At 44.6% G+C, this 13,980-nt stretch overlaps 1 protein-coding gene across 1 annotated transcript in view; it reads left to right on the forward strand.

The window, feature by feature from the left end:
* The window catches only part of BFSP2 (beaded filament structural protein 2), a 59,090-nt gene that overhangs the window by 31,716 nt on the left and 13,394 nt on the right, over positions 1-13,980 (forward strand). The window contains exons 2-4 of the mRNA XM_059387976.1: positions 68-150; positions 6,120-6,276; positions 7,315-7,476. Of these exons, the coding sequence (XP_059243959.1) occupies positions 68-150; positions 6,120-6,276; positions 7,315-7,476 (402 nt within the window). The remainder of the gene's footprint in view (positions 1-67; positions 151-6,119; positions 6,277-7,314; positions 7,477-13,980) is intronic.

Here is a 13,980-nt window from a genome sequence, read left to right on the forward strand (position 1 = left end):
TCACAGTGGGAAGGGAGGGAAGACGGACCAGTGACCTTGTTTCCTCTGATGTGTGTGATTTTTCTAGGTGGGCGAGGCAGTCCTGGAAAATGCCCGGCTCATGCTTCAGACAGAGAATATCCAGGCGGGTGCGGACGACTTTAAAGAGAGGTAACATTTGCCACAGAGGGGACAGTCCCTCTGCTCCTCCAGACTCCAGGAGAAGTCACGTGATGCTGTTCTGGGGTCTGTGGCATTCACTGCCTGCAGCACAGGAGGCTGGAGTGAAATCAAAGAGGTCCTGGGAGAATCCAGAGCAAAGATCTTCCAGCCCAAACCCTCCTTATAGACACAAACCAGGTCCCAAGGGCTCAGAGATGTTGCCCAATGTCTCCTAGTTCAGAGTGGAGTTCTCAAATTGTAGCATGCTTCAGGACCACTGGGAGCTCTTATAGAAAACACAAATTGCTGTGCCCCACCTTCTGAGTTTTTGATTCAGTAATCTGGGGTGGGGCCCCAAATTTACATTTCTAACAAGTTCCCCATGATGCTGATCCCGCTACCCCTAGGAACACACTAGAACAGCTGTTGGTTTTGAGCAATGTTTCTCAATTGCAGCCCTGTGTTGTAATTACCGGGCCACTTCACAATGCCAACAGGCAAGCCATACAGACTGATTAAACCACAGTCCCTGGGGGTGGGGTCCGGGCCTCAGTATTTTTAACTCCCCAGCCTTGAAAAACACCTCTTTGAAGTGTATCCTAAAATATGGCATCTATAGCACTGATGAAGATCATTTTAAGTGATATAAGGATAAACATTTTATTTTTAATAGTTATGTATTTTTAGAGTTAACTTCTATTTATGACTCATAAAACTGTTTTTCCACTACAGCACTACAATTTGTAGTGGCAATTTAAAATTTATTGACTATAAAGAGCTTTTCAAGTTTACCGATTTAACATTTACTTTTTAAGTAGATGAATTTAAGGAACCATGTAAAGTAAATAATGAAGGAGAGAGATGCATTTAGGGCAAAATCACGATGGCACATGAGGTTTGGGAAATGCTGTTTCTCATGGAGAAACAAAATGAAAAAGATCTTTCATTAATGAAAACAGCGATTTTGAGAATATGCTCTGAGGAAGGTGTTCTGGATGTTGGGCAATTGGATGGGTGATGGCATAGTTATTTAGGGAACATTTCCCTAAACTGGTAAAGACAAAGAAGAAAGGCATGTAGCTGGGAGTCTCTAGTGAAGACCCTGACCCATCCCACTGCCGAGCTTATCTTAGAATAAGAGGTGCACTGTTGATGAAAAGGAAAATCTCTACCATCTCCTCAGACCCATGGTTCCTTCCTTTTTCTAAAACCAAGCTTCTCCATCTGCTAAAACGACCTCCCCTAGCAGCCACTCTGGAGTCAAGAGGACTCTCAGTTATCTGGGGTTGCTGTCTCAGACAACACTGTGTTCACCAAGGTCACAGGAGCACAAAACCGTGAAGCCAACATCCATCCACCGACAGCTTACTGCACACCTAAAGATAGATGCCAATAGACATGAAGCAATTTGTACTAAATTTAAGACAGAACTTAATTAATTGTGAAGTTCAGGTAGGATCTGACCGAAATTTCTTTCGCTCATTCATTTATTCATTATGCGTTCATGCCTTCATCCAGCCATTCAACAGAGTATCAGGGGCTGGGTCTGTTTTGTTCCCCGTTGTATTACCAGTGCCTACAACAATGCCACACACAAGATAGATGACCACAAATCGTTGTTGTAGTAGTAAATGAGTGAATGGATTCAACAAGTGTTTGAATATCTGCCAGGCCCCTGACCAAGTCCTGGGAATGAAGTGAATGGGACCTCCGGGAGCTCACGGTTTAGTGTCAAAGATGGAGGAGTGAACAGACAGTAGCATCACAGAGTGGTTGTGCCATCACTGAGATGAGCACAGGTGAAATGGCGACAATCTGGTCAGGGAGTGTTGACAACAGAGGTGTCACCTGATTTGGGCCCTAAACTGGTATAGGAGTTGACCAGGCCAATGAAGGAAGCATGACTTCCAGGAAGGGTGGTAGTATGTGCTAAGGTAGAAAGGCATGAGAAAGAAGGTGCATCAGTGGCCACTGAGTAGCTCATTATAACCAGGGCATGTGGAGGGAAGGAAGGAGGGAAAGCTAATGAAGCTGGAAAACCAGGGAGAGACCACATCCCAGAAGACCATGTCAGCCATACCAAAGAATTCAGAGATGACCTGAGAGAAGACCCATAGAAGGGGTCTGAGTAATGGTTCATCGTGACTAGATTTAAAGGGAAATTTGTGTTGGTAGAGAGGAGAGGTGGAGCAAATGAGCCAGAAGCAATGGGAGCAAACAGGCTGGACGGATGGCAGGGCAGGGCCTGTACTGGGAGCCAAGGTTGAAAAGGAAAGCAAGATCAGATTACTAAGGGACCAGAGGAGGACACTTGGGTCTCTCAGCAGATGGTGACCCAGTATGGTTAAGGATGGTCCCTCTGGGGGCAAAACTATAGGTCGGTTGTAGGAAGACAGTCAGAGGCTGTTATAGGTCAAGGTTTGCCTGGGGTGGTGGCCATGAGCAGACTTGAGAGATGGGTCAAGGAAAGTAGTGGCAGGGCCAGAAATACAAAACGGGGCGCCTGGGTGGCTCGGTGGGTTAAAGCCTCTGCTTTCGACTTAGTTCATGATCCCAGGGTCCTGGGATCGAGTGCCGAATCGGGCTCTCTGCTTGGCAGGGAGCCTGCTTCCCCCTCTCTCTCTGCCTATATCTCTGCCTACTTGTGATCCCTGTCTGTCAAATAAATAAGTGAAATCTTAAAAAAAAAAAAAAAAGAAACACAAAACAAAGGTAAATTTTGGGTTTTGAACTCGGATAATTTAGAAGATTTGCTATTCTATTGACTAAGATAGAAAATTGTGAAAAGAAAGCTAGTTTAAAATTCAGGTATGGATAATGGGTTTGGCTTTGATCAAGCTGAGTTGAGCTAATGGTTGAGCAACCAAGCAGAAACTGCGGTACGCCACTGAAGATTTGGGGCCAGAGGGGCCTGCAGGTCAAGACAGAAAGCTCTGGGTATCACGAGCAAAGAGATTCTATTTGGAGACTTTGAAATGGAGGGTACAGGGAAAAAAGACAACAAGAGAAAGCTAAAAGCTTAACAGCAGCCTTGGGGGATATCACAGAGATGTGTCAAATGCTTAGAGGACTTTCAAAAAATGGTCTATAGGACACCCAAGTTATCCCATAATGCTGAATGGAGCCCACCCTGGACAGAGCTAGGCTCCCTGGAGAGAGAAACAAAACAGGACTTCAGAGGCACAGGGGAGCTCTTGCAGCCTGGGACAGCAGTGATACAGGTGGATTCTCACTCCAGCTGGAAGTACAGGACTTGATTCCAAAAGGACTGAATGTCAACAAAGTTACAGTCCTCCATGAAGAATACATTTGGGTAGAAAATCAATCCTACATATAGAGTACATAAAAATGATTTCAAAAACCAGCTCTTTGGGGGGATTCAAATGTACAGGTCCAACTCTGAGGTAAGTCTCTAGTGGTCTGCCACAGAGTTCTGTCCTTGGTTCCTTCATTCACTATCTTTAACTGTAAGGTGTATGAAAGCTGCCAAAATGGCAGAAGATACAAAGGCAGGAGGGCTGGTAAGGACAAGAATAGGAGTAGAGATAGAATAGAAGACTGGAGTTAGGGATCAACTCTAACCGGTCCACACCTTTCTCAAAATATGATACAGAGACTGGAATGCAAAACTCCAGATGTTGCCTGATCAGCTCCGACTCCCAGGGGACTGTCACATTGGAACAATGGACCAATGAAACTGAACGAGTTATATATGAACTCCTACGTTGGGGGCCAAATACCAGGAATGTCCAGAAAGAACAGGGTAATTGGACTTGCAAAAAATGCTCAGGGACTCGAGTTGATAGGACACCAAATATTAGCAGCAAATATAGCTGGTCAAAATCAAATGAACAAATATGCAAGTAAAGAAAAACCCACAAAGCAAACCTTAGGGCCCATGATAAATAGAACTAGAGAGTTTATTTTTTTTTTTAAAGATTTTATTTATTTATTTGACAGAGAGAGAGAGAGATCACAAAGAGGCAGAGAGACAGACAGAGAGAGAGATGAGGAGAAGCAGGCTCCCTGCTGAGCAGAGAGCCCTATGCGGGACTCGATCCCAGGCCCCTGGGATCATGACCTGAGCCAAAGGTAGAGGCTTAACCCACTGAGCCACCCAGGCGCCCCAGAACTAGAGAGTTTAAACAAAGGAGCAGACAGTCCCCTGGGAGTCTGAGCTGATCAGGCAACATCTGGAGTTTTTGCATTCCAGTCTCTGTATCATATTTTGAGAAAGATGTGGACCGGTTAGAGCACTTCTAATCATTCCCACATATATCTGAAGCCTGAAGGTGGATGCTTAGAATACAAAGATGGGAAGGTCATAGTCCCTGCCACCGATGATGAGGGATATGGAAACCAATTTATATGAAGAATGGAGGAACTAGGAATGTTTAATCTGAGGAACAAAAGGCTTGGAGGAAGGAATGAGGGGAAAAGAGAGTGATATAAGAGACTAGACTCTCAATATTTATAGGACTGCCGGAAGGAAGGATAGAACTGACTTTAGATGCTCCAGAGAGTGGAATTCAGACTCTTACAGGAATGAAGACTTAAGCTCTTGAAGGAAGAAATTTCCATAATTAGAGCTGTCCTAAAATGGAATGGTAGTGATGATAGGTACTGAGTTCCCTGTCACTGGAAGCAGTCAAGTCGAGGCTACAAAATCACCCATCAAAGACTGCTGTAGAGGGACGCCTGGGTGGCTTAGTTGGTTGAATGACTGACCCCTGATTTCGGCTCAGGTCATTATTTCAGAGTCCTGGGATAAAGCGCCAGGTCAGGCTCCCATGCTCCTCAGGGAGTCTGCTGGAGATTCCCTCTTCTTCTCCTTCTCTCTCTGTCCCTCCCCCTGATCCTGCACTCTGGCTTGCACTCTTTCAAGCACCCTCTTTCTCAAAATAAATAAATAAATAAAAAATTTTTTTAAGAATGCTAGCAAGGGATTGTCACTGAGTAAGAGTTTGAATAGTTGAATCCTAAATTCCCTTAAAACTCTAAAATCCTAAGATGCTTTCTTCAGTGAATGATGTGAGATTTCTCTGTTCTGTGGATGGATGAAGCTAAGGTGTGAAGTGTGGCTGAGGCGTGCAGCTGGTGGAAGGAAGGCCATAGAAGGAAAGGAGTAACACTGAGAGAAATTGGCAAAGATGTCGGGCGGTTTATAAAAAGAAGGCTCTGTGCAAACCAGAGATGAAAAGAACTCAGGGGGGCAGTTTCAGATTTGTGTCGATGTGTGTGCTGTGTGTGTTATTATACAGGCTGCAAGTTTTTAAAACCCTGAATATTTCACATATAAATCCAGGTTTCCCATTGTCCTTGAAGAGGACTGGCACAGTCCTTCCCAGGCAGAGGTAATGGAAGGAGCAGAGCACCAGGTCCCCTTGCATGAAGAATGAGAGATGCTGTGGGCTTCAGTCCCTATCTCTCCCTGCTTCCCAGACCCGACCCTCGTCCCTCATCTCTATTCCCCACTTGGCCCCTAAAAGCATTTGGATTTGCAGCCAGTTTTAAAATTGCACATGGGCTCTTTGGAGACAGAAATCATGCTTTCCGTTTGGGGATTGCTAGTGTGTAGTCTGGTGCTTAGCAGATTCTCAGTAATGCAGTAATGTTTGGTAAAGGATCCTCGGGTGGGGGGCAGGGGAAGGATGACAAATCAGAATAATGGTGACGCGCCAGATCCCCCTACCTGGATCTCAGCTCCTGGAGAAGGTTTCCCTGGAGTTCTATGCTTCCAGCGCCCCATTAGCCTGACAGCCTGTAAAGCTAGGTTATCAGAAGTTGGCTGCCTGTCGCTTTCATTTTAATAAATCAACATGTAACACTTGCAGTAACAGTGCCCTCCAAGCCGTTGGAACAGTGACTTCTAACATTCATTTGTCTATCACATAATTGGCTTGTCGTTACCATCTGTAACCTGGCTATTTCCCCTTCTGGGTTGCCCACCTATGCTGATTAAGCTCCTTGATCTGCAGATATGAAAATGAGCAGCCATTTCGAAAGGCAGCGGAAGAGGAAATTAACTCGCTGTATAAAGTCATTGATGAAGCTAATTTGACAAAAATGGATCTGGAGAGTCAAATAGAAAGCCTGAAAGAAGAACTTGGCTTTCTGTCAAGGAGCTACGAAGAGGTAGGTGGGGGCCGGGGCGACACTGGCTTGGCCGCAGCCCAGAGGCACGCAGCTGTCTGGTGAGCTCGCAGTCAGTGACAGTAGCTGCTGTCGGCCTCTCCGCCTCGCTTGCCCAGGGCTGTGGGCAAAACACGAGTAAAATGCATCCGACTCCTTGTAGTGGGTAAGGTGATGCTGGGAGTCTCCAATTCAGATGGCTTCAGGCCCAGGCTGGAACACAAATGAAGGAGAGGCAGGTCCACAGGGGAGAGTGAGGGAGCTGTGTCAAGCCAAAGAAGGCATCCCCTAACTCAAGGCTTCATACTCTGGGGTCTTTTTTGTTGGTTGGTTGGTTGGTTTTAACACTGCATGGAGCAAACAAAATAACTTTGATGGTAGATCCAGGCTGTGGTTTGCACACACTCGTTCATGAAATTAGGTCAGCTCATGGAGTGACAGGACTCAACCGGACAATGCGACCTCCCAATCATGATTCGGTCCAGCTGCCTGCAGAACAGCCCCAACCCTGTTCCACCTCATTCATGTCACTGTCTGAGCAGACATCGAATGTGCTTTCAGCTGAAAAAGTCAAAACCCACTTAACTGTGCTTACCTTGAGAAGATCCTTCCTTTGTCTGACCTTAGGCTCACCAGGAGCCCTAAGTCCATGTCCCCCTGCTCCTAGCTCAGTCGTTTGCCACCCTTTAGTGACCTCTAAATCTCTCCCAGCCTACTCTGACTTAGCAAAATTCAGACATTTCATCTTGCTGTTGTTGCTTCCTCTGAATTATTTTGCTATTTATGCATTTGGTATTTGCTTTAAGTGGGCCCAGGCTTGCAAACACCAGCCTAAGAAATGCCTTCTGCTTGCAAAAGACCATGGCATGCGTGCTGGCAAGAGGGTTGGGGATTTTACCAGGCTCTGGGAAGCCTCATGTTTGGCAGGAGCAGAATGAGAAGCACCAGGAGTGCGCACAGACCTGGGCTTCTGCTGGCAAAAACTCTGTGTGCTCTCCTTGTCCTCTGGAACTCACCTGGAGAGTATATTGTCTTTTGCAGGATGTGAAAGTGCTGTACAAACAGCTGGCAGGGTCTGAGCTGGAACAGATGGGTGTTGCCATCGGCACTGGTCTGGACGACATCCTCGAGACCATCAGGATCCACTGGGAGAAAGATGTCGAAAAGAACCGGGCAGAAGCAGGAGCCTTGCTCCAAGCCAAGGTGAGGCAGGACCTCTTCCCTGTGCAGAAGGAGGCCAAGCAAATGTGAAAGGCAGTCAACATAGGAAAGGAGAAATGCAACAGTTTCAATCTCATTAGACATAAGATAAATACAATTTAAAATAATAACATTTTGTTTCCCTGTCTAAAGGCATAATATGTTTAAAATGGTAATATTTTTTTTTAAGATTTTATTTATTTATTTGACAGACAGATCACCAGTAGGCAGAGAGGCAGGCAGAGAGAGAGGGAGGGAGAAGCAGGCTTCCCACCAAGCAGAGAGCCTGATGCGGGACTCGATCCCAGGACCCTGAGATCATGACCGGAGTGTAAGACAGAGGCTTTAACCCACTGAGCCACCCAGGCGCCCCTAAAATGGTAATATTTGATGTGATGGGGACAAGTGTGTGATGAAGTAGGTTCTTCCCTATATTACTGAGGAGAGTAAACTAGTATGACATGTTTGAGTAAGGAAATTGATGATACGCATTGAGAATCTTGAAATGCCCCTGCCTACCAGTTGAATAATCTAGAGACTGTCCTAAAGAAAGAATTGAAAATACAAAGTTTATATCTAAATGTATTCACTGAAACATTCATTATACGAATGAAAAAAATTGGGAGAAAAGCACATGAATATTTAATAGTAAGAGTAAGGCTAAGCTACCATCTTCCCAGACAATGAAACACCAGGTAATTATTAGAAATATTTATGAAGCATTTATAACAACATGGGAAATGCTCACATAATAAGGTCAAATGGGGGAAAATAAGAGAGTACAGAAAGGTATATACCAGGAACCAATAAACTCTGTCAAGCACCAAAAAATAAATATGCAACTTCCTGGGCGTGACAGTCTACTACAACAATTCAGTCTATTACAACAATTGAAAAGACAAAAGGTAACACATGAGCATGACTGTGTTGCAATAAAACTTTATTTATAGAAACAAGAGGTAGGCTGGATTTGCCTGCAGGCTGCAGTTGGCCAACCCCTGGTAGACACAGTAGAACGCATTCAAACAAAGAAATGAGGCATCAAGCAAAAATGTAAAAGAAAACACTAAAATGAATTGGTGTTAGCAGTGGTTGTCTTTGAGGGAGGGACCTATTTGACATGTCGAGAGGTTTTTTCTTTCCTGCTTTTGAGTATAATATTTTTTCAAGTGTTCTTTAAGCAGTATGAGTTATATTCATGGAGGGAAACATCTTTTTATTAAACCTCATAAATAATGAAGGAATTAACCAGGACACAGAATGCCCAGGGTTTGTTCTTCCCTTCTCCGTCTCCCACCCCTGTGTGACGTGGGGATTCTGAGGCACAGGACCAGAAGAACAGAAGAGGAAGGAAAGTGTAGAGAAAGTATGAAAAATAAAGTAGCTAATTTATTTTTGAGAGAAGGCATGCGGGCAGCTTCTATGCTCTGGGTTACTGTTCAGTGGGTCTCAAGCTCATCTGCACAGCAGAATTATTCCCGAACATTGTCAAGAATGCTCATGCCCAGGCCAAAACTCTCTGGATGATTCTAATATACAGCCAGGTTTGAGAGCCACCAGAGTTTATAAAAGCTACCAGAAAAAAACCCCAAGGAAGACCTTTTCTGTTCTTTGTTCTCCCATGTCCCTTCAGCCCCTGCCCCCGCTCAGTATCAACAGGAACCTTCCCAGCATGGTCTTCACCAATTCTGGATCCCCCAATGTTCTCCAGCCTCAAAAACGTCTTTACTCCCCGTTTCTCTACCCAGATCCCTTTTCAACAACCCCTTTTCTTTCTGACCTTAATTCTTTGGGCCAGGTCTCTACAAATTCTTGCTATGGCAAATAGTGCCTACCAACTGCACAACAAGCTGTCTCCCACCCCAACCAGGTGAGAGGGGGAACCACACAAAGGGAAAAATGAAACCAAACCATAGATTTTATATGGGTCCACTGCTTCTTTTTTAGGAGACTCATGAATATTCATAATTCATGACCTGAGACACCACAGCATCCCCTTTCCTCACTTCAGAGGTGAGGATCCAGATCCAGGGAGGGCAGCTGATATCCTGAAGTCACATAGCTGGCTGGCAGCACTGTCGCTCAGCCCTCCTGGCTCTCGGGTCAGGCACCTTTTCCCCACACTGGGTAGTCGTTCCTCCTCCGTTCTGTTTCCAAAGTGGCCCAGCAGTTTGCAGCCTTGCTTTTGTCTCAACACTTCTGGGGCATACCCCACATTGCAGTGATTATTTCTTTGGGGAAGCGGGCGGTGGGGGGACATTATAAATAACAGAAAAAAATCTACGTAGTGTGAAAAAGAAAAAAATCCTGGCCATTATTACTCACCCTGCACCCTCTTGAGAATCATCACCAGCCCAACAGTAATTCAAATATTAATTCTGAACAGATTCATTAGTGTTTTTTTAATAGAGTAATCTGAAAGCTATATCTCAGAGAAAACAGACAGTACTTGTTTTCATTTGACTAATGCTGCTGGGGCCTCTTACAGAAAGACAGAGCTCAGAAAATATTTGCAGATGAGTGAATTCCTCCCATCATCAACAGAGATCAGAACTGACAGCCAGAAGTCCTCCAATAAATAGTTTTGTCAGTTGCTGTCATGCCCTTAGGGGCTGACATTTGCCCATCCTGAACACCTCTTGTCTGTTTCTTGGCAGCGAAGCATTAATGTAAAATGGTTTAGCACACACTGCTTTCAAACCTTTTGCAGAGAGCATACAGACATGTATTTAATTACCTTTCAGGTTGTGGAGGCTGAAAATTAATTGACATGATTAATTTATGTCTTTGTTTAGGTTTCCCCAGGAACTGACCTTGTCTGAGACAAATATTAAAGAGGAAATGGTTTATCTGGAAGCTGGGGGAGGGAGTGAACCAAAATACCAGTAGGGAAGAAGCAGAGAAGGGAACCAACAAAGAACTCATTATCCAACCAGCACCCACTGGGGGAGACCGGACTCTGCACCCACAGGGTTTCTGGATAACAGTACAGAATTGAAGAGGGGAAAGGCGAGGAAGTTGGGGTAGTAATACCATCCCCATCAGACATCTGCGGTCTGCTAGCAGTGTGACCTTTCAAAGACTTCAGAGAAGGTTCTCCCAGCCAAAGAAGGGTAAAATCTGGCAGTGGAAGAGAAGGGTAGGGAGAACCACATGTTCTGGAATAAAGGTTCCTGAGGGATAAAGGTGGATGCCATCAGCATCTGCTCCCAAGTTATCTGCTAACTCTTCTTATTTTTAAGTCATGGAAAGCTTATAAAGAGGTTTGGGCTAGGTTCTCTCCAGCCTCGGTCATGGATGTCAGGAACTTTGGTGGTCCAGCTTTCAGAGCTTCTCAAGTTCTGTAACTCCATGTTTGAAGGAGGGTCAGTTTGGTCCAGAGAATTTCTGGAGGGTCTTCCAAGTCAGCTCTCCCTTGTCTGCTTGTTGTGGTTACCAAGCCCTGGGTATTTGGGGATGCTTGGGGAACCACAGACAACATGCCATCCCACCCTCCAGACCTTCTGGCTACCCATGGAATACATTCTCCACAGACCCTAAACAGGCCGCCTGGGGGAATATGGAAGAACCTCTATCATTCAGCTTTTTCTTAGCATGCCTATGTTAAGATGCTTCCATTCTGTAGCAGGCAACTTGCGTTCTTAATCTCCTCCCTGGGATCTTCCTCCCAGGGAAGGGCTCTACACCATCACTCCTGGAAGCCTCATCTCTGTCCCTTACTCACTGCGGTGGGAGGGAGTATACAATAACCAAAGGCTTATTCAATTGCCAGCATCAGCTGGTGTGGTGGGGTAGGAAGTGCCAACAAAAGAGAACTCAGCTTCCTTTCAATAGCCCCAGGGGCCAGGAACCTCACAGCAAATGCGCTCATCCTATCTCTTCCGACAGTGGTCTGCACTTGCCTCGGACCTGTTCAAGGCATTTGTGGTCAGGAACTTTATGGTTGCTATAATGACCATATCTTAAACAGCCTCAATGACACATCATGGAGACAGTTAAGAATGAAGAGAGGTGAACAGATGGAGATGAATCGTGAGGTTTCTGGTTATTGATAGTCTTAGAGCTGGATGAGACATTAGCCACTGAATAGAGCAGTGCCCTCTAATAGCAATTTCTGTGAGGATGGAACTGTCATAGGTCTGCGCAGTTACCCAGTATGACAGCCACTGGCCACATGTGCTCTTGAGCACTGGGAAGGTGTCTGATCCAACTGAGAAACGGAGTTCTTAATTTTATTTAATGTTTACTAATCTTTATTTAAATAGCTATGTGTGGCTAGTGGCTACCATATTGGACAACGCAGGTCTAGATCTATCCATGAGCAGACTCCTAACCTTGGATAACATGTCTCCATATCATCCACATTCACAAACAATAATTATATAGGCTGTCATAGCAACACCCACTCTTTGCTTGCTTGTACCAGGAAGTGTGAATAGAATATATGAAATTGTATGGAATGGGTTTCTGCTAGTCAACTGAGGTCAATGGCTCTAGATGACAAGATGGCCTGGTGTGATATCCCCATAAGAGCCAACAGGGAGAGTTCCTTTCAAGGAGAATAGAAAGAGCAGAACCCCTAACAGCATCTATAATCTAGGGGGTCCCTGTGCGTTCATGAGTCAGCGATAATCCCTGATTTCTCTTCAGTGAAATAAGCCATGGTCTATTCTGGCATGCTTACTGCAAGCACCGAAGGGAGTCATCTAGCCTTTCCACACCTCCTACTATGTCACAGGGAGACCTTGGCAAAGGGCCCCAGCCCACTTTCATTTCATTTTTTATTTGCTTGGATTTTATGTAAGCATTATTAATCTGTAATATCCTCACTTGTTTCAAAGGTCAAAATGTACAAAATGACATACAATGAAAAATGACATCCAACCCAGGTCCCAGCCACCCTCAGTTCTTTTCTACAGGGTTGATCAAGGTTATCCTTTTACTATGAGTCTTTTCAGAGATACTTTATGCACATGCAAGGAAATAGGTGTAAATTCTCTCTCTCTCTCTCTCTCATTACACAAATAGTAGTATACAGAACATACTGCTTTTTAGATGCATAATATTAAACCACAGTGGGCAGCAAATTATAGCCCACAAGCAAAATCTTAGCCTCTGCCTGTTTTTTTGCAAGTAAGTTTTATTGGAACGAACACAGCTATGCTCATTCACTTACATATTGTCTATGGCTGCATTTGCATACACCAGCAGAGCGGAATAGTGGCAGTGGAGGCCATATGGTCTGCTAGGCCTAAAATATTCACTATCTGGCCCTCGACAGAAAAAAACTGTTCTAGCAATGGGTATTCCAGGACTTATTTAATGCCCTGCTGATCGATATTTAGGGAGCTTCCAATCTTTTGCTTTTATACATTGGACTAGTCACTAACTGCATATGTCCCCCACTTCCCAATATAGCAAAATATCTGCTGGATAAATTCCTAAATGTGGAATTTCTGGGTCAAAAATTATGCACACTAGCAATTTTGATAAATATTGTCAAATTACTCTCAATGAAGGTTGTAACAATTTACTTTCCCATCAGAAGTGTTTGACAGTGCCCATTTTCCCATATCCTCACCAATACTGTGAGTTCTCATACCCTGTGATCCTTGTCAATAGTAGAGATAAAACACAGTTTTTCAGTGCAGTTTTATTTTGCATTTCCCATATTATAAGGAAAGTGGAACATCTTTTTTACATGCTGAATTCCGGCCATATTTCTCTTATTTATACTATCGGATCATATCCCTTGCCCATTTTTATTAGGTCTTGGACTTGTTATTACTGGTTTGTAGTGACTCTTTGTACACTAGAGAAATTAGTCCTCTCCCTGCAGTAAGTTGTACGTATGTCCCCAGCTGATCAATTGTCTTTGTATTTAAGTTATGGTAGTTCCAGGTGGCTTTCAAAAGATACTGTTAGCCAGTAGGGCAGGGTTGCTATAGGAGCTAGGAGGCCGGGGTTTGGTTCCCATCACTGTGTGTTACAGGAGCATAGCCAAGCTGGTCAGAGCTGGGGGACAGAATTAGGGGAATCAGTAGTAGTTAAAAGGGAAACTAAAGAGACTGTCTCATTGAGGTAAGCCCTGCCTATCTTTCACCTGTTTTTTACCCAGTACAACATGAGTATAATAGAGGCCACACCCAGACCCTCAGCTTCCATGTTGTTTCTCCAACCCCACAACTGGTCGACAACCAATATTTGAGTGATGGTCTATATTGGGGATCACCCAACACTGTAACCTCCACATGCTACCAAGAAATCTTTACTCACTCACTCATGCAGACTCCATTTGCCAAGCGAATATTTGACAAATGCCAAAAACAAGCAGGCGCCAGGCCCTGTACATGGGGCTGTGGGCACAAAGTCCCTGGCCCGTCCCTGGCCACCCAGTTCTTCAGTCTCAAAGCTATCTTTGGTATTTCTCAATGGTAGCTCTTTCCCATGAAAAGGGTAGGGACCTTACTTCTAAAATAAGAGACTTGCAAATATAAAATAACCCAA

Source organism: Mustela nigripes, chromosome 2 (assembly GCF_022355385.1).
Source record: "Mustela nigripes isolate SB6536 chromosome 2, MUSNIG.SB6536, whole genome shotgun sequence".
NCBI lineage: Eukaryota > Metazoa > Chordata > Mammalia > Carnivora > Mustelidae > Mustela > Mustela nigripes.